Raw genomic sequence first — 21,545 nt, 5'->3', positions numbered from 1 at the left:
TTACCGAGAATGCCAACAGAAGAGATGGGCCGTGCCAGTGCTGTTTTCCAGGATGCTCCAGAGGGAGTGGACCACTTATTTGTGGTCCTCTCCGCCAAGAAACAATATTGCAGGGCTCTAGCCTGCCCTGATCTCTGAAGGTACACATACAGCTCCTTTTCCTTCTTGATGCCCACCTCATAGGGATACTGGACAGCGGCCTGGACTGCACGGATGGAAGTCTCCTGAGAAAGGCACCCAGGGTGCTGCTTCCGCATCTTCCGAAGGGCTTCACTGAAAATGGTGTCCATGTTGGACAAGCTCTGGATCGGCTTGTTGTAGATTCTACGGGATTCTAGAGATTGATCTGAAAGAAATAAGAAAGAAAATTTGGAAATGTTACATATACCAAGGGAATATGTGTATATAGCAATAGTAATAACTTGTTCAAATTCAAAATATGAAATTAAATACTATTCATCAAGATATTTAATGTAACACTAATACCAAAATCTCCGACATCTTTGCAACTTAGTCCCATTAGACAGAATTTAATAGATTCAAAGCAATTTCCAGTTACCTAATTGAGGCATAAAAGTTACACTTTCTTTTTACTTCAAGGCCAAGATAATATTATGATAGATTAATTATATCAATCTGCCAGTGAGCTTAAGGAAAATCGTTCTGAGTTAATGATATTTTAGGTTCAAAATAATTTTAACTCCATTCTTAACAGTAACAAAAACTTTAAAATACCTAGAAAAGGAGACAGTGTAATGTCGGCACAAGGATAGAGATACAAATCAATGGAGAGAATTGAGAGTTCAAACATAAACCCTTATAATCACTGCCAATTGATTTTCAACACAGGTGCCAAAACAATTTAATGAGAGAAAGGAGATGCTGCGGGCAACTGGATATCCACATGAAAAAAACAAACTTAGATCCTTACCTAGCACCATATATAAAAATTAATTCAAAATGGATCATAAATCTAAACTGAAGAGCTAAAACTATAAAATTTTCTAAAAAAAAAAAAAGAAAAATCTTTATGACCTTTGGTTAGGCAAAGTATTCTTAGCACAATCCATGAAAGAAAAAAACCAGTAAGTTGGACTTCATCAAAATTAAAGACTTTTGTACTTCAGAGAACACCATTAAGCAAATGAAATGAAATGAAATGATAAACCATAGACTGGGAGAAAATATTTGTGTGGTAGGCAAAATAACACCCTCCCCAAATGTCTACTTCCTAATCCCCAGAACCTATGAATATATTACCTTACATGGCAAAGAGACTCTACAGATGTGATTAAGGTTAAAGACCTTGAAATGTGAAGATTACCATGTATTATCCAGGTGGGCCCAATCTAATTACATGAATGCTTAAAAGAGGAGAGCCTTTCCCAGCTGGAGTGAGAGAGGAAGAGTCAGAGAGATGCAACACAGGAAGGACTGGCTCCATGGATGACAACCTGGCTTTGAACATGGTGGAAGGGGGCCAAGAGCCAAGGACTGCAGTGACCTCTAGAAGCTAGGAATGGCCATCAGTTTACAACCAGCAAAAACATGGAGACCTTGGTCCTACAACACAAGTACGAATTCTGCCAACAACCCGAGTGAGCAGTAAACAGATTCTCCCTTAGAGCCTTCAGAAAGGAGTGCAGCTGCTGACACCTGGGTTTAGTCCAGTGAGACCCCTACCAGACTTCTGACCTATAGATCACTAAGTAATACGTTTGTGTTGTTAAAACTGCTGAGCTGGTGGTAATTTGTTATCAAGAAGTAGAAAATGAATACAATTTGCATACAGAATATCTAATTAAGTATTTGTATCCAGAGTATATAAAGACCTCTTATGACTCAATAATAAGAAGGCAAACAACTCAATTTTAAAATGGGTAAAAACTTGAGTGGATATTTCACCAAAGAGCATATACAAACAGCTAATAAGCAGTGAAAAAACATTCAGCATCATTAGTCATTAGGGAAATGCAGATTAAAACCACAATGAATGTGGTAGGCAGCCTCTAAGTAATGGGATGTCGTTTCTGAGATTAAATGACAAAAAGATTCTTGCTCTCTCACTTGCTCGCTCTGAGGGAAACAAGCTACCATGGGTGAGCTGCCCTCCAGTGAAGCCCATGAGGCAAAGAACTGAAGGAGGCTTTCAGCCAACATCCAGTGAGGAACTGAGGCAGACCAAGAGGAACTGAATTCCACTAATAGCCACTTGAGTGAGCTTGGAAGCAGATCGCTCCCCAGTCAAGTCTCCAGGTAGATACAGTCCCCCCTGCAATACCTTGAATGTAGTCTTTTGTGAAACCCTAAACCAGAGGGCCTGGCTAACCACACCCAGATTCCACAGAAACTGTAAGATAGGAATAGTTTGATTTTAAGCAAATAAATTTTGGGATAATTTGTTATGCAACTATAGATAACCAACACAGACCCACTAGAAGGACTATCATCAAAAAGACATGACAGAATGTTGGCGGTGATGTGGAGTACCTGGAACCCTCGTGCGTTGTTTGTGAGAATGTAAAGCAGTACATTCACTTTGAAAACAGTTTGGCAGTTTCTTAAAAAGATAAACATAAACTTACTGTTCGACCCAGCAATTTCACTCCTAGGAATCTACCCAAGAGAAATGAAAACATGTAAAACTTGTATGTGAGTACTCACTGCAGCATTATTCATAGTAACTCAAAACCAAAAACAATGTGAATATCCAACTGATGAATGGATAAAGAAAATGTGGTATAGCCATACAATGAAATACTATTCAGCAATAAAAAGGATCAAACTGGACTTCCCTGGTGGCGCAGTGTTTAAGAATCCACCTGCCAATGCAGGGGACACAGGTTCCAGCCCTGGTCCGGGAAGATCCCACATGCTGCGGAGCAACTAAGCCCGTGCACCACAACTAATGACCCTGCGCTCTAGAGCCCAAGAGCCACAACTACTGAGCCCACATGCCACAACTACTGGAGCCTGCGTGCCACAACTTCTGAAGCCCGCATGCCTAGAGCCCGTGCTCTGCGACAAGAGAAACCACTGCAGTGAGAAGCCCAAGCACCGCAACAAAGAGTAGTCCCCGCTCACTGCAACTAGCAAAGGACTGCACGCAGCAATGAAGACCCAACGCAGCCAAAACTAAATAAATAAATTAATTAATTAATTAATTAATTATTTTAAAAGGGACTTCCCTGGTGGCACAGTGGTTAAGAATCCACCTGCTGATGCAGGGGACACAGGTTCGAGCCCTCATCCAGGAAGATACCACATGCTGTGGAGCAACTAAGCCCATGTGCCATAACTACTGAGCCTGTGCTCTAGATCCTGCATGCCACAGCTACTGAAGCCCGGGTGCCTAGAGCCCGTGCTCTGCAACAAGAGAAGCCGCCGCAATGAGAAGCCCACGCACCACAATGAAGAGCAGCCTGCACTCACCTCAACGAAGACCCAACACAGCCAGGAAAAAAGAAAAAAAGGATCAAACTAATGATACATGCTACAACACAAATGAACCTTAAAAACATTATGCAAGCTGAAAGAAGCCAGATGCAAAAGATTACATATTGATATGATGTAATTTATTTTAAATGCCCAGAAGAGGCAAATCTATAGAGACAGAAAGATCAGCTGTTGCCTGGGGCTGGGGGTGGGAGTGGGGGTAAGCTGCAAAAGGGCAGAGGGAACTTTTGGGGATAGTGGAGAAGTCCTAAAACTGATTTATGGGGATGGTTGCGCAACTCTAACTCAAAGGCAAATTATGCCTCATCAAGGCTGTTAAAAAATATCTAGCAATGAATTTGTTAAGAAAGGTACAAGACCGTTACGAAGGCCTATATAACATTTTATTGAAGAACATAAAATAATACCTTAATAAAGAATGACCCCATGTCCCTGAATATAAATATTTAATAGCATAAAATAAATATTTTCCATATATTATATATGAATTTCTAATCAGAATCCTTGTGGTCCTATTTTTTTAAATAACTCAAAAGAATTATTTTAAAGTTTACATAAAAGTATAAATGTGTAACAAATTTATTTTTCTAAAATAGTTTTCTAAAATAGTATTCCAGAAACTGTTTCCTAAAAAGTGCTACTATCTCTTAAAAAATAAAGGAATATATCAAAAAGGTACACCTTAGTTAATTAGACCAGAAACCTACCAGAGCTTACAAAGCAGTTTCACTATAAAAAGACAGATGAGGGCTTCCCTGGTGGCGCAGTGGTTGGGAGTCCGCCTGCCGATGCAGGGGACGCGGGTTCGTGCCCCGGTCCGGGAGGATCCCGCGTGCCGCGGAGCGGCTGGGCCCGTGGGCCATGGTCACTGAGCCTGCGCGTCTGCAACGGGAGAGGCCGCAACGGTGGGAGGCCCATGTACCACAAAAAAAAAAAAAAAAAAAAAAAGACAGATGAATGTGAGCCAGTCTGGCATTGGTATGTTACTATGTGTCCAAGGGAGAGTAAGGTTTGGATATAATCATGTGCACAAGGAAGAACTGTATCTGTGAGGCATTGTATAATCTCAACCTTTTTTTTTTTTTAACCTAGTTGGCAAGAACATTTCCTTAATGCTTGATTACTATGTAGAATTGAAAACAATGGATTTTTTTTTTTTTTTTTTTTTTTTTTTTTGCGGTACGCGGGCCTCTCACTGTTGTGGCCTCTCCTGTTGCGGAGCACAGGCTCCAGACGCGCAGGCTCAGCGGCCATGGCTCACTGGCCCAGCTGCTCCGCGGCATGTGGGATCTTCCCAGACCGGGGCACGAACCCGTGTCCCCTGCATCGGCAGGCGGACTCTCAACCACTGCGCCACCAGGGAAGCCCAAAAGAATGGATTTTTAAATTAATGCTTTCCCATATGATATAAGAATAAGATTCAGGAAAGGAGGCAAGATGATGAGTAGCAGCATGTGGTCCCTGTTATTGCTGGAGAAACATGAACTCTACCCAACAGGCTACCAATTACTTGCTCAGTTAACCAATGAGTTACCCAATCCTTTATGGGAAGGCAAGCTCAGTGCAGAAGGATGAAGACCTTTCCAGGGCCTACAGCTGATTTAATTCCCTGGTGGCTCAAAAGAGAGACAAGAACAGACAGTGGGGAGAGGACAGTGGGAAGAAGACAAGTGGAAGAGGAAAGGAGGCAGAGCTGTCAGTGTTGTGGCATCTGACAACAGGTGGCTGTTGCAGACTTTCCTGGGACAGAGCATAGTTGGGTTTGGGATATCTTAGAGCTGGATCTCTGTCCTTGTGACACTACCACCAGCCCCACCGTGACAGGGGCTGATTCTCAACATCATAGCACACATCAGGGTTATTTGAGGAGTTTAAAAAGTTTGGATGCCCATGCCCCACTGTGAACTCAGTTAAGAATCTTTAAGGGTGGGGCCTGGGCATGAGTATTTTTTTTTAATTCAATAGTTGATTTTGAGGTATAGCCTCTGGGAGGTCCAAGAGCAGAGCATATGTCAACCACTGTATCAAGGACAGATGTAGCTCCTGGCAACTCTAACCTGGGCCAGAGATTGAAAAGAGATGAGAAAGAAAAAAAGGAAGAAAGTGGTCCAGTGGTTAAGACTTCGCCTTCCAATGCAGGGGGTGTGGGTTCGATCCCTGGTTGGGGAGCGAAGATCCCACATGCCTTGAGGCCAAAAAACCAAAACATAAAACAGAAGCAATATTGTAACAAATTCAATAAAGACTTTTAAAAAAAATGGTCCATATCAAAAAAATCTTTAAAAAAAATGAAGAAAAAAACTGAATAGTGTGCAGTAATTTTAGCCAATTGGCAAATTCCTAGTATTCTGGGGATACTCAGAACCTCTGAGACTACAGATGCACATTTTGGGAGCCCCCCCAGAGCACTTGTTCCGACCAGCCTAGGGCCAAACTAAGCACATCCACTGGAGAGTGCTGGATCAGGGCACAAACATTAGAAGGTTTTTTCCTGTCAATTTCCTATTCCTTTTGTTCTGTGGCTGTAACTGAAGGATGCTATTATCTTAAAACTGCATTTTATTACTACAAAATATATTCAGAATTTCCACTTTGGGTCTACAGGTATGGTGTTTTCAAAGTGTATTTCTTATACAGCTGGTAGTTTTAGAGTCTTGATAGTTTAAAAGTCACTCAGCTGTAACTACATAATAAGAGAGGCAAGTGTGAGCAGGGCAGCACCAGCATTAGCTGCCAGGAACATGGGAAAGTGAAGAACTAATTAATGATTCAAATATGCTTATAATTGAATTCTTTCCCTGACCCATTCACATTTTTTTCTTAATTCTTTGAAGTTTTCTAAGGCAGAAGTTTTAATTAAAAAAGTAAAGGACTCACATGCCCAAAGGAAGAAAAGGAGGTGATTATTTTCCCTCTTTCCTTTCTAGTAAACTAACAGGAAGAGATTTTCTCTGCCTAGGATAAAGAGAGACATAATGTGCAGTTTACAGAAATGGTTTCCTAAGACATAATGGACTCTCTTTTCTCTAACTCTCATAAACAATAAGCTGTCTCTCTCATAGAAGGGCTGCAAAGGACAAACAGAACAACTGCATTTTTCCAGGCTTGAGGGGGGGTCCCTAAAGAAGTGGGGTACATAAAAAAGAAGCCCAGTTTAGACGTGTGCTCAGGCTTCCTAGGTATGGCAGTGTCACTCTGCTTTTGTGAAACATGTTTATATAAATGTTCCCAGACAGTAAAAATAAATTACAAAGCGCAAAAGATAAAATGAAGAGAAAGACAGATGTAACCACTAAGATTTTTTTTTAAGCCACAAAATCTAAACAGATCAAGGTCTTTGGGCAGAATAATAATCGCTAAAAATGGCTAACACAGCCCAGTGCAGTCATAGTAACAGGACAAGAGTTCATTACAGGGACAAAAACAGAGCACTGGGTTCCTGAGTTGAGGCTCCCACTTGGGTGTCCCCTGTGACCATCTTTGACTAACAGTATACATTTTCAGCTTCATGCCAGAATCATGCACGTGGGAACAAGGAGTTCTTACTCAGTTTGGGAACAAGCAGGCTGCTGGCCAAATGCAAATAAATAGCATTTTACAGGACCCTCCCCTCCCCAGTTTAGCCAAAGCAATCTGGTTTGGCCAAGTGATTTTGAATTGCTCTGCTAAATCCATTGCACTGCAGTAGTCTAAGAGGCTTCATGTAACAAAAGCATTAAGATACATGAAGCTAATTAACTTCCACAGTCAACTCTCCAGGATGCGTGTTAAGTTTGTAGAGAAATTTGCAGCTACTTCCCAAATCACATTTTTAGATATATATGTTAACCTCCTACAATCCCCTCCCACCCATAACTGGCTCCAAAACTGCTGATTGCAACATTGACCATTGGAAATTTCCTTCCTTCTCAACTTCTTTATTGGATGTGGAAACTAAATAAGTGCTCTTAATCTTTTCCTTTTGTTATTTTTTTAAGTCAACATTTCAGCAGTGGGGGTGGGGGTAGTGATGTGGAGTGAGAATAGGCTGAATTAATGGAATATTTTTACAAATGGAAAAAGAGAATTCAAAAATTTTACAGTATTTTTAAAACTGAGATATAAATCACATCAGTAAAAGTCACCATTTTAAAATTTGTTAATTCAGGAGTTTTTGGTATAATCACAAGGTGTGCAACCATACATGTTTGTTTTTTAACCATGCAGAACAGATTTACTAATATCTTTAAGACAGCAGGTAATGTTTGCATGTAAAAAGTCAAAGCTAGGAAAAGTTATCTCCATTCTCACTCTTGTTCTCTGTACATCAGTGGTTCTCAAAGTGTGGTCCCCAGAATACAGCATCAACATCGCCTAGGAACTTGTTAGAAATGCAAATTGGGCCCCATCCCAGATGTACTAATTCAGAAAGTAATGAGTGGGGTCCTATAATGTATGTTTTAACAGACCCTCCAAGTGATTCTGATGCACAGTAACGTTTGAGAACCGTTCCTCTAGATCAAGACAATTGCACTAGCTTCACTAGCTATAGATTTGTAAATGCACATATATTTAACATCTATATATATATAGCCTCTCACTGTTGTGGCCTCTCCCATTGCAGAGCACAGGCTCCGGACGCGCAGGCTCAGTGGCCATGGCTCACGGGCCTAGCCGCTCCACGGCATGTGGGATCTTCCCGGACCGGGGCACGAACCCATGTCCCCTGCATCGGCAGGCGGACTCTCAACCACTGCGCCACCAGGGAAGCCCTACATCAATATATTTTAATAAAAAATATTTTATATTTATACATTCATATTTATAATAAACATCAGTACTATTTATATCATATATTTATAATAAATATCTGTACTATTTATATCATATATTTATTAAAAATATCTATTATAAAACATAAATATACATTTTTATAATAGATTTTTGTGAAGCCTGTCCTTCAAATCAATCCATCAATTTTGTCTGCCAAATAACCACAGTCTAACAGCTATATTTAAAAGCAAACAAAGGAAAAAAAGAAAGGAAAAGCACAAGACCTCAAATGAAAATGAAATGCAAAATATGTAAGCCTAGCTAAGCTACACATTTTGTAAGATAATAAGTGTAAATGTAGATAAGATTCTCTGAGCTAGTCCTTCATTGATCTGCCCGATTTCTCTACCTTGTATCTCTAGCGTTTATCTATTACAGGGCAGCACCAAGAAATCATAGGATTCTAAACAGTGGAACTCATTTTTTTTTTTAAAGTAAAAGTTCCAGAGTTTTCCTTGGGATTCTAAACCCTAAACCTCAAAAGAGACACAGTAGAGCTGCCCAGGTTGTAGCAAGACAAAAAAAACTGGAGCCCATAGGGTCTCAGAACACAGTTTGAAATCAGCGTATTTTGTTGAAACATTTCCTTTCATTGATGAAGAAAATAAAGCCCCCAAAGCTGATTTGTTAGGGTCCATATAGCTATGGGTTAAAATTATAATCCAGGCCTCCTGACATCCAATCCTAAACCTATTTCTCTACTAGACTGTACCCCTTCCACACTGGCCAGGCATCCCTTTTTCCTTTGGGTAAATTTAATGACTCAGATAATAGGAAAAGATAAACATTAAAAAAAAAAAAAACAAAGGTCTTCTCTACCTACCATCCAAATACAACCACTGTTAAAAATCTGTTATATCTCCTTGTTTTTTTTTTCTGTATGTAAATATGCATATGAACACACACACATTTGTGCAACTTCCTATCTGGTTGTTTTTTCTACTTAATATTACATGTAAGCATTTTTCCAAGCTCTTCAATTTCCTTTAAAAATGGAAGCTTTAATGGCTGAATGGGGTTGCTTCACTGAGATCTATCATCTTTTATGCAATTAATCCCTTAGAATTAGATATTTGAGTTGTTTCCAACATTTAATAATGATAAATAAAGCTTTAGTATCAGTGAGTATCACTGTATACAAATATTTGTGTACTTCTGTGATTATTTCTCTGTGATAAACATCTGAGAATAGAAATAATAAGTCAAAACATAAGAACAAGCTTCAATACATGATTGCCCAATTGCCGTCTAGACAGGCAGGATATACTACAAGCTGTTTAATAAGTGCTTATTTAAATTCAATCTGAGCATATTATTTTTTCTATCTTTGCTAATTTGCTTGGAAAAAATTACTGTCTTTCAAATCATGAATGGTTTTATATTAATCACCAAGTTTAAAAAGCATTTAAGAATTAAGCATATACTTACTATATGATCCAGCAATACTACTCTTAGGTATTTACTCAGGAGAAAGGGAAATATAATGTCTGCAAAGACTTGTGTACACCCATAGTGAAAACAACCTAAATGTTCATCAACTGATAAATGAATAAACATATTGTGGTATATCCATACTATGGATTATTATTCAGTACCAAAAAAAGAATAAAAAATTAATACATGAAAGAACATCATGAACCTCAAAAACATGCTAAGTGAGAGAAGCCAGACACAAAAGACTACATGTTATATGAAATTCTAGAAAACAAAACTATAGTAACAGAAAACAGGCCAGTGGTTGTCTGCGGCCAAGGGCAGGGGAGAGAATCTACTGAAAGAGGCATGACAATACTATTTAGGGTGATAGAACTATATCTTGATTGTGGCAGTGGTTATACAACTGCAAATGATTACAGAAATTCATCGACCTCTTCATTTAAAATGGGTGAATTTTATTGTGTGTAAATTATACCTCAAGCTGGAAAAATCAAAACAAAAGCAAAAATCATTTAAGAAATTCTGGGGGGAAAACAACTTATTTTCATTTTTGTGTATTTTCTTTAAATTTTTATCTGTCACAGACCTACTAGAGAATGGACTTGAGGACACGGGGAGGGGGAAGGGTAAGGCTCGGACAAAGTAAGAGAGTGGCATGGACATATATACACTACCAAACGTAAAATAGATAGCTAGTGGGAAGCAGCCGCATAGCGCAGGGAGATCAGCTCAGTGCTTTGTGACCACCTAGAGGGGTGGGATAGGGAGGGTGGCCGGGAGGGAGACACAAGAGGGAAGAGATATGGGGACATATGTATATGTATAACTGATTCACTTTGTTATAAAGCAGAAACTAACACACCATTGTAAAGCAATTATACTCCAATAAAGATGTTTAAAAAACAACAGCAACAAAATTTTTGTCTGTATTCATAATACTCTATGTAACTATAAGTATAGACTATATGTAAGTTTGTATTTAGACATTTTTTTTTAATTTTATTTATTTATTTATGGCTGTGTTGGGTCTTTGTTTCTGTGCGAGGGCTTTCTCTAGTTGCGGCAAGTGGGGGCCACTCTTCATCGCGGTGCGCGGGCCTCTCACTATCACGGCCTCTCTTGCTGCAGAACACAGGCTCCAGACGCGCAGGCTCAGTAACTGTGGCTCACGGGCCTAGTTGCTCCGCGGCATGTGGGATCTTCCCAGACCAGGGCTCGAACCCGTGTCCCCTGCATTGGCAGGCAGATTCTCAACCACTGCGCCACCAGGGAAGCCCTATTTAGACATTTTTATACCACAATTTTACACTTCTACAAAGTTTTCATGATTATCATTTAAAATAGTTATACATAATTGTCCAAAGCCCAGAACCATTCTCCTATCGTTAACAGGTAAATTACCAAATTTTAAAGCAAATGATTCCTCCTCAATATTTGGATGCCACCAAGTGGACAAACTGTAATATTACTTAGATTGAGTAGACCTTTTTATAAATTTAAAAAAATAACAATTTAGTGTTTAAAATTTTAATGTAAAATTAATTTTTAAAACTAAATAAATTTTAGTAATTAAAACAGATCATTTTATGAGTGTACCAGACCATGATGCTCATCTATCTCTTGTAGTAACTTAACTCTCAAATCTGAATCTCTGGAAATCAGTCAAAGAAAAGAACTTCTGTCAAAATCAGGGCCTTTACAAACTAAAACTACAGGTGTAAATGATAGACATGGGTCTCTCTTAAGCTCCAAACCAAAAACCATTTAGGGACCTACAAATGCAAATAGCCTTTGCTGTAGGCCAAATGACTTCCAACAAAACAATAAGTGCTTCCAGGAGGCACAATGAAACCAGTGATGAAACTGTGGTGAAGATTATCTGGAAAGCAGAGAAAGACAGCAGGAAACTCATTCCCCTTTGGGCAAAGCCTTGCTAACTCTCTTTAGAGTCACCAGTATTTTCTCCTTACAGTTCCTGGCCTTTCCAGTTCAAGCTTTTGCTATTGAAATGAAACAGTAACTGGTTAGAGCCACAAAAAGAAAGATTATTTCAGGGAAGTGTTTGGTCCCTGCCAGGGTGGACAAAAGAAGGACTTTTTCAAAAGAAGCCTTTGAATGACACCTAGCCATTACCTACCACCAACCGAGGGAGATGAACACTCTGACTATAGCCCAATATTCCTCCCAATTATTTTTTCTGATGCACTTTAACCCTCTCCATCTTGCTGCCAACCTCCATAAATCAAAAAGAAACATTTTTTTAAAAAAAGAAATCTAGGAATGCCACTCCAAAGAACTCTTAAAGGAATGTCATGAGTCCATAAAGTGAGAAACCAGTGAGAGAGAGAAAACGTAGCTCACTGAGACAGAACCATGGCTTCATTGTGGTAAATTATAGAGCCTGTCTTCTAATGGCTGAAATGTTTGTTTGCTTGGTTTTTCTTAAATTTTAGTTATGTTTCTTAATAGAAGATACACTCATTCAATAAAAATTCAAAAGGTACAGAAGAATAAAAAGGGACGTCTACTTTTAACTGCTTCTGCTGGCTGGTCAGCCCCATTCCCAGAGGCAACCATCAATCCTCTCTTGTGAATAGTTACAAGAGACAGTTACATATATACACTCTCCCTATATAAACATTCAATCCCATCCCCCCTTTCTTGTTACACAAATGTTGAACCACTGTACACAATGATGTGTTTTTCATTTAACCATACAATACATCATGGCATTCATACCATGTCAATACATAGAGTTTCTCATTCATTTTAAAACTGTATTTGCAAAAGAAGCAACGGACAAAGGACTAATCTCCAAAGTATACAAATAGGTCATGGAGCTCAATATCAAAAAACGACCCGATTAAAAAATGCGCAGAAGACCTAAATAGACATTTCACTAAAGAAGACATGCAGGGCTTCCCTGGTGGCGCAGTGGTTGAGAGTCCGCCTGCCGATGCAGGGGACGCGGGTTCGTGCCCCGGTCTGGGAAGATCCCACATGCCACGGAGTGGCTGGGCCTGTGAGCCATGGCCACTGAGCCTGCACGTCCGGAGCCTGTGCTCCGCAACGGGAGAGGCCACAGCAGTGAGGGGCCCGCGTACCACAAAAAAAAAAAAAAAAAGAAGACATGCAGATGGCCAAGAGGCACATGAAAAGATGCTCAACATCACTGATTATTAGAGAAATGCAAATCAAAACTACAATGAGGTATCACCTCACACCAGTCAGAATGGCCATCATCAAAAACTCTACAAACAATAAATGCTGGAGAGGGTGTGGAGAAAAGGGAACCCTTTTGCACTGTTGGTGGGAATGTAAATTGATACAGCCACTGTATCAACCTCTGGTATGGAGGTTCCTTAAACAACTAAAAATAGAACTACCATATGACCCAGCAATCCCACTCCTGTACATATACCCTGAGAAAACCATAACTCAAAAGGACACATGTTACCAAATGTTCATTGCAGCACTATTTACAATAGCCAGGACATGGAAACAACCTAAATTCCAACGACAGATGAATGCATAAAGAAGATGTTGTACACGTACACAATGGAATATTACTCAGCCATAAAAAGGAACAAAACTGGGTCATTTGTAGAGATGTGGAGTCTTGTCATACAGAGTGAAGTAAGCCAGAAAGAGAAAAACAAACATTGTATACTAACGCATGTATGTGGAATCTAGAAAAATGGTACAGATGAACCTATTTGCAGGGAAGGAATAGAGACGTAGATGTAGAGAATGGACATGTGGACACAGAGAGGGAAGGAGAGGGTGGGACGTATTTGGAGATTAGGGTTGATATATACACTACCATGCATAAAATAGCTAGCTAGTGGGAACATGCTATAAAGCACAGGAAGCTCAGCTAGGTGCTCTGTGACGACCTAGATGGGTGGGGTGGTGGGGGGCAGGGAGGGAGGTTCAAGAGGGAGGAGATATAGGTATACATATAGCTGATTCACTTCATTGAACAGCAGAAACTAACACAACATTGTAAAGTAATTATACTCCAATTAAAAAAAACTGTATCATATTCTATTTGGATGTACCATAAAATATTTAAGGAGTTCCTTATTAAGATGGACATTTAACTTGTTTCCAATTTGTGCTAGTTTTATTATTATCATCTTTACCTGAAACTCTCTGGGCAAATTTGATTGCTTCTTCAACCGGATCTGAGTTCACAATTTTATCTAGAATACCCAGCTTAAGAGCTTCATTTGCCGAAATATGTCTTCCTAAAAGAAAACAAAATAAAATAAATCAAAGAACAATGTGAGATTAAACCAAAAACATCACTCTCTCTAGTAGGAAAATTCACTTGTCCTGGGTATAAACATCTGTTACTAAATAAACAAGCACCACGCTGACTGTTACAGTGGAAAGATTACTGCAGAGGTAATCAGAAAATTTGGATTCAAGTTCCAGCTCTACCTTGCACTATTTGTGTGAACTGTACTAGGACCACAATTTCTTCATTGGTAAATGGCAAAAATTATGCTTATCTTGGTAATTCTGAGTATTAAGTGAAAATAATACATTTTACTTCTATAAATCTCTATTAGAAGCACTTTATGAACTATAAATCTATATAATAATGAGGATTTATTGTTTGATAATAATAGAGATAAAAAAATAACAGAGGTAGTAGCAGCACAGCAATAGCAATACTATCTGTTCTTATACTAGCATACACCATGGGCTGCCATTGATTACGAACTGAGCTCAAACACAAATATAGTTGGATAGACAGGGGAGAAGAATTATTAAGTTGATATCACATAAGTTATAATCAAAATTTCACAGGAAAAGTGGGGTGGACCTCTGCCATTTTTTGGCTACCCAGCATCTCGACCCTCCCTTAGTTTGTGGAATTGCTAATGTGTGAGCTTTGGAGCTAAAAGGGAAGCTAAAAAAGAAACAGAGATGATCAGACAATTGTTCCTTCAGACCTGGCACTACGGTGTGTCCCATGATCCCAAGCTTGGCAAACTGAGTGCTCAACTGAGGGTTTTTAGCTGGAGTGAATAACACTAAGGAACAGCAACAGCGTAAATCTCACTGCACAGGTGGTGACATCTAGTGTCTGGTGGCGGTGGTGCCAGGAGCATCTACCATCCACTAGTGACACTTGGCAGCCTCTGATATAGACTGGAAGCTCTAGGAGGTTACAGAAGTTTGATGAGGGTTTGCATTACTCCCATGTTCTCCAGCAAGCATAGATGCGTAATTTGATCTGCACACTCTGAAGCAGGAGGTTAAGGGATATAAGCTTCCCTCACCACAGGGTCAGGAGAGAGACAGCAACACATTGCTTGCTTGTTTACCAGCACCATCTGAGCTTCTGAAGAGCAATCACCAAGTCAGTCTTGCTGGCAACAACTCCATGGTCTTTGCTGCTCTTACAGAGTGTTGGTGGTTGCCATCTCTGAGACAAACCCTCCATTCCCAGTTCTTATTCGTGCTTCAGAGAGCTACCAATGGCTTTTCTTGATCAGATAGACAATTCAATGATTTTGGGCAGGGGTCACTCTGTAACAGCAATATTTGGGCAGTTTTCTGGAAATGCCTTTGAAAACAGGCTTCCAGATCTCCGCCTGGGGTGAGGAGGGCAGTGGGGGGTGGGCAAGTGGCTTCAAGGGTGAAGTCTCCTCTGTACAAAATCACTTGAGTGAGGGGTGAGTGAATCAGACTCTCTAGGTTAAGGGGCCCAAAGGGACACGGAATGGAATATGAAAACCTGGGTACTAAAAGGATCTTTGGGGCAACTGAGCAGGGGAAACATGAGATGTCCACAGGATGAACTGAAAATTCCATTAGCTGTAATGTTTTCTTCTGACCTGGATTTCACAAAAGTTGGAAGGGCCACTACTGTTCTTACGGAGTCAATGAGATTTCAGGTACTTTTATTCTGTTTCAAGGACCTGAAGACACAGCTCTGTATATCCAACCCAAATCCTCATGCTGAGATTTAAACTTGTTCTTTCTTGTGCTTTCTTGTTCTTTCTTGTGAGTGTACATAATAACCACTGTCCAATCTAATAAAAGCCCTCCCTAGATCTACTATAAAGAGACTGCGGCAACTGAAGTTGAGACTTCTGCAAGCCAGGTAATCTCAATTCTTTCCAATTTTCTTTGTGGCTTCTTTTCCAAGCTTTAGAAAAAAATTTCTACATGGAACCCTTTCCAGATGCCATTTTAAAGTCCCCTTAAAATTGTACAGACTACTTAAAAAGATAGGTGTCCAACAAAGATGTTAAAAAATAAAATAAAATAAAAAGATAGGTGTATGATTCCAATGTTAGCTTTCTTCTAATTCACTGTGACCTTCTCTATGCAAATCAAAATCTATCATATTCTTACTATTTTTACCTCTTTTCTTCATCATGTTAATAATAGTGATATTTCTATAAGCAGCAGTGCTTTGAAAAAGGTGAATCTTAGTTCACTTTATTTCTTTTTGTCAAAGAAGCCAGATTCCTTCCTGATTTCCTCCAAGATATTCTTGCCTTTCAGGCTTAATACTGAAAGCAGGAACACACAATTCCTCAATATTCCCCACATGCTTTAATTTCTATAAACCTTAGAATTTACAGACTCATTTCACACTATTATGATTTCCCCATATATATATATATATATATATATATATATATATACTTTTTTTTTTTTTTTTTTTTTTGCGGTACGCAGGCCTCTCACTGTTGTGGCCTCTCCCGTTGCGGAGCACAGGCTCCGGACGCGCAGGCTCAGCGGCCATGGCTCACAGGCCCAGCCTATCCGTGGCATGTGGGATCCTCCCAGACCGGGGCACGAACCCGCGTCCCCTGCGTCGGCAGGCGGACTCTCAACCACTGCGCCACCAGGGAAGCCCTCCCCCTATATCTTATGCTGCTTTTCTTCCTTTCTATTTGGTCTTTTGCAGAATTAACCCTCTCATGTGCTTTGAATTTCTGTAGTATGTTGGGTTGATTGTAAGCATCCTCTTATGAATTCTGCATTAGGTACTTAAAATAGTTCACATTCTTAAAAGTATACTTATCATACCACTGTAAATTAAAGCAATTTCTAATCTAATTTATTGAAGAGAAGAAATTTAGTTTTTAACTCCCTTTTCATGCTCTAAAGAATTTATAACATCTCCCCATTTAAAGGGGGAAAAAGCCATTTCAGACTTTAGTCTAATTATATATTAGTAACTGTATAAATTTTACACTAGTAATTATATATTAGTAATAATATAGACTCATTATTTTCTAATTTGGACCATGTGTGCACAGTTTTGTATTGTGGTTTCTGTGTCAAAACATAAGTGTATTGGGGCTTCCCTGGTGGTGCAGTGGATAAGAATCTGCCTGCCAATTCAGGGGACAAGGGTTTGAGCCCTGGTCCGGGAAGATCCCACATGCCACAGAGGAACTAAGCCCCTGCACCACAGCTATTGAGCCTGTGCTCTAGAGCCCGAGAGCCACTACTGCTGAGCCCGTGAGCCACAACTACTGAGCATGCGTGCCTAGAGCCTGTGCTCTGCAACAACAGAAGCCACCGCAATGAGAAACCCGCACACCACAACTAAGGGTAGCTCCCGCTCGCTGCAACTAGAGAAAATCCCACACACAGCAACGAAGACCCAATGCAGCCAAAAATAAATAAAATAAAATAAATAAATTTATTTTTTTAAAAAGTGTATTGATTAGCAGTTCTCAAGTTTTTTAGTCTTGGGACCCCTTTGCACTCTTAAAAATTATGGAATATGCCAAAGAGCTTTTTTTTATATGGGTTATTTCTATTAATATTTACTATATTAGAAATTATAACTGAGAACTTTAAAAATGTATCTTTATTAAATCACTTTAAAATAACCATGATAAACCTATTACATATTAACATAAATAAATTTTTATGCAAAATAACTCTATTTTCAAAATTTTAAAAATTTAGTGAGAAGAGTGTTGTTTTATATTTTTGCAACTTTCTTTAATGTCTGGCTTAATAGAAGACAGTTGGATTCTCATTTCTGCTTCTGCATTCAATCTGTTTTGATACCACATGGCATACAATAACCTCTGGAAAATTCCACTGTATATTTGTGAGGGAATGAGAGTGGAAAAGGCAAGCAATATCCTATTATTATGAAAATAGTTCTGACTCCATGGACCCCACCCCCACCCCCTGCCCCCCCATACACAATAGTCTTAGGTACACCTAGGAGTTCCTGGGCCGCACTTTAAGAACTCCTGATTTAGATCACATTTAAGACTGTATAGCATCTTAGTATACAAATGTTCCATACGTTGAGAATTTATTTGTGGCTGGAGTGATTTTAGCTGTTTCAAGAGTAACCTTTTGTTGTGTTTTGTTTTTATCCTTTGGAAGCTTGCAGGAGTCTATTTTGTGGAAATTTAAAATCTTTATCAAAATACAAGGCATTGACATCTCATCAGTTTTTCCAGGAAAATGAGGTGCTTACTAAAGTACAATCTCTGATTCCTTTATGTATCTGAAGAGATTCTTCTATTTTTTCCTATGGTTATTGCTTCTCCCCTTTTCGCTTTGTGCTCTGGGAGCTTTTATTATTCATAGCAGAGGCCTCTATTATAGACCTCTCATGTCTGCTGCCTTCATTTACATTTTCTGTATTTTTTAGAAATTCTTCTGAATTCTATAAACGTGTCTCTATCCTCTATGTTGCTGATTCAGTAGTCTGTTCTAGTGCATCTTTTTTTTTATTGCTTCAAAGTTATTTTGGCTAATGTTTTGATTTTAAACAGGGTGTTCTTATTTAATAAATAAAATATTTTCTTTTCTAATTTAGAATATTGTGAGTTTTCTAAGATTTTTTGTTGCCTTTAATCTGTTTCAACAGACTCACATTTATGTTTCATTTTTCTAATGACACAGAATATTTTCATAGCTTGTTTTTTTTTTGGTCTGTTTTATTTGTCTTAGTCATGAAATAATATTTGCTGATATTTATTATTGCTGACTGGGAGCCCTGGGTATTAAAACTCACCCTTAACATCTTGTTCGAGTATAGAGAAAACCCACATGGACCTAACTAAATCTGGAAGACTGGCAGGATAAAGATGCCATTCGCAGCTTCTTCCCCAGTACCCTGGGTGGCAAGAGGTACCTCATCAAAGACTAGAGTCTGAGGGCATCCCTGTCCTGGGAAAGATCATAAAGTAACTATGGGGCTGAGACAAGGCTCTATGAGAATAGAGAAGAGGCTTTCTATGCTGTTCAGTGAAAAAGAAAGACGGGACCTAGAAAATAACAGCAGAAGCAACATCAGGGCACTGTAGTTTTCATCATTTGATTGGACAGAGAACATCAGGGAATGAACTGCATTGTGCCCAAGCGTGTGTTTTGTGGTTACTGCTAAAGATTCGGTTGTTTTCAGATGGCATTTTAAGGGAATTGTGGAGAAGCGTGGTTGTTGTAATTGTTCCACGTTCCAGAATTATCTCTCTTATGGTTTTCAGAAGAGCAGAAAAGGTTAGCTATTTATTAATTTAATCTAAATTTATTTACTTATTAATTTCCTATGGGGGCAGTGCCTACAGAGCTGGTATTTTTCTTCATTAACATCAGTAGGGAATCTTCAACTTTCAGTAACAATTTTTTAGCATCCCTTCTTAGGAAAAAAAATGTTTTCCAGAAGCAAGAGTCTTAATATCATCATTATTAATGGCTACTGTATTAGTTTCCTATACAGATTACCACAAACATTGCATCTTAAAACAGCACACATTTATTATCTTAGTTTAGGAATCAGAAATCTAAAATAGGTCAGCAGAATTGTGCTCCTTCTGGAGGCTCTGAGAGAGAATCTGTTCCTGGGCTTTTCTAGCCTCTAGAGGCTGCCTACATTTCTTCTTCTCTTCCTCCATCTTCAAAGCCAGCTGTGTATCATCTTCTCTCCCTCCTGCCTTCCTCTTCTAAGGACGCTTGTGATAAATTGTGCCTACCTAGACAATCTAGAATGATCTCCCATCTTGAGATCCTTAATTTAATCACACCTGCAAGGTCCCTTTCGAATGTGAGGTAATATATTCACAGGTTCTAGGTATTAGGACGTGGACATCTTGGAGAGAGGCATTATTATGCCTACCACAGTTACCATTTATAAAATGTCTCCTCTGTGACAGGTACTATACCAGAAGCAAGTCATGTAATTTCATTATTCCTTACACAACTATGTGGTTGTTTTACTGATGAGAAAATGAAGACTGAGAGAAGTTCAGACAATCTCCCTTCTAAATTTCAGGTCAGTCTATCCAATTGTCTACCTGACACCTCAAGTTGGATGTCAAACCTTAACATGTCCAAAACTAAGCTCTTGTGATTCCTCCCTACAACCTGCTCTACCAGCAGAATTCCCCTTTTCTCAGTAATGGCGCCATCCTTCCAGCTGCTGAGGCCATTAGAATCATCATTTTCTCTCCCCTTTCCCTCACCTCTCACATTTGGTCTGTCACAAAATCCTGTTGGCTCAAAATATATGCAGAATTTGACCACGTCTCACCATTTACATTGTTACCACTCAGGTCTAACCTCCCATCATGGCTCCCTTGGATTATTAAAGCAGGCTTCTAATCAGTCTTCCTATTTCTGGCCTTACCTCCAATTAATATATTTTCAGTAGCCAGGGTGATCTTTTAAAAAACATAAGTGACAGCATGTTTGTTAGTTTTCTGCTCAAAACACTCTAACGCCTTTCTACCTCTTCAGAAGAAAATCCAAAGTTCTCTCTATAATCTTCAAGTCCCTACCTGATGTGACTTCACCCCCTACTACTCTTCCCCTTACTCACCTTACTCTAGCTTCATTGACCTTCTTGCTGTTCTTTGAAATTTCCAAGTATGCTCCTACCTCAGGGCTTGGTATTTGCTATTGTCTCTGTGTGGAATTTCTTCCTCCAGATATTGGCATAACAAGCTTCCTCCATCCTTCAGGTATTCACTCACATTCATTTTGTAGGAAAGCCTTTCCCAACTATCCTACCTAAAATATTACCCAACCCCCAGCCCTATCATTTTACATTTCCCCTTTCTGCTTTATGTTTTCTCCTTAGCACTGATCTCCATCTAACCTACCATGTATACTACTTACATAATAGGTAGGCATGGAGTTTAAGAAGTGTATACAGTGTGGTAGCTGGTCTCCAAAGTGACCTGCCATGTGTTTGACCTCTAAGTATTTAAGTTCCCCTCCCAAGTTGGATAGGGAAGACTTGTATAATCAATAGAATAGTTCAGAAAAGATGGCACGTGACTCCAAAGCTAGGTCATAAAAGACATTGCAGTCTTTGCCTTGCTCTCTCTTGGATCACTCACTCTAGAGGAAGCCAGCTTCCATGCTGTGAGGATATGCAGGTAGCTCTAGAGAGAGGTCCATGTGGAGAGGAAATGAAGCCTCCTGCCAACAGTCAGCAGCAGCCATCCATGTGAGTGCGCCATCTTGGAAGTAGATCTTGGAAGTAGATTCTCCAGCCCCAGTCCAGTTTTCAGATGACTATGGCCCCAGTCAGTATCTTGACTGCAACTTCATGAGAAACCTTGAGCTAGAACCCAACTAAGCTGTTCCCAAATTCCTGACCCACAGCAACAAGGGAAGAAAAACACTGCCAATCAAACCACAACTCACAATGAATGTAAGAGGCGTCCTGATTTCAAAGATGTGGAAAACACTGTGCATTTTTGAATTGATAATTATTGTTATTGTTGTTGTTTTCTGTATATAATATCCATAAGGGCAGGAGTTTTTGTAGGTTTGATTTACCTCTATAGTCCCACTGCCTACAACAGGGCCCAGCACATGAGAAA

At 39.4% G+C, this 21,545-nt stretch overlaps 1 protein-coding gene across 1 annotated transcript in view; it reads right to left on the bottom strand.

Moving 5' to 3' along the window:
• EHHADH (enoyl-CoA hydratase and 3-hydroxyacyl CoA dehydrogenase) overlaps nt 1–21,545 on the bottom strand; it is a 51,773-nt gene that overhangs the window by 15,364 nt on the left and 14,864 nt on the right. Inside the window, exons 5-6 of the mRNA XM_082840540.1 lie at nt 13,851–13,955; nt 5–346 (exon numbers count right to left, since the gene is read on the bottom strand). Of these exons, the coding sequence (XP_082696666.1) occupies nt 5–346; nt 13,851–13,955 (447 nt within the window). The remainder of the gene's footprint in view (nt 1–4; nt 347–13,850; nt 13,956–21,545) is intronic.

Source organism: Leucopleurus acutus (genome assembly GCF_964270905.1).
Source record: "Leucopleurus acutus genome assembly, chromosome: 5".
Taxonomy (NCBI): domain Eukaryota; kingdom Metazoa; phylum Chordata; class Mammalia; order Artiodactyla; family Delphinidae; genus Leucopleurus; species Leucopleurus acutus.
Note: the sequence above shows the minus strand (reverse complement) of the source record. Positions and strands in the feature narration are given on the sequence as shown.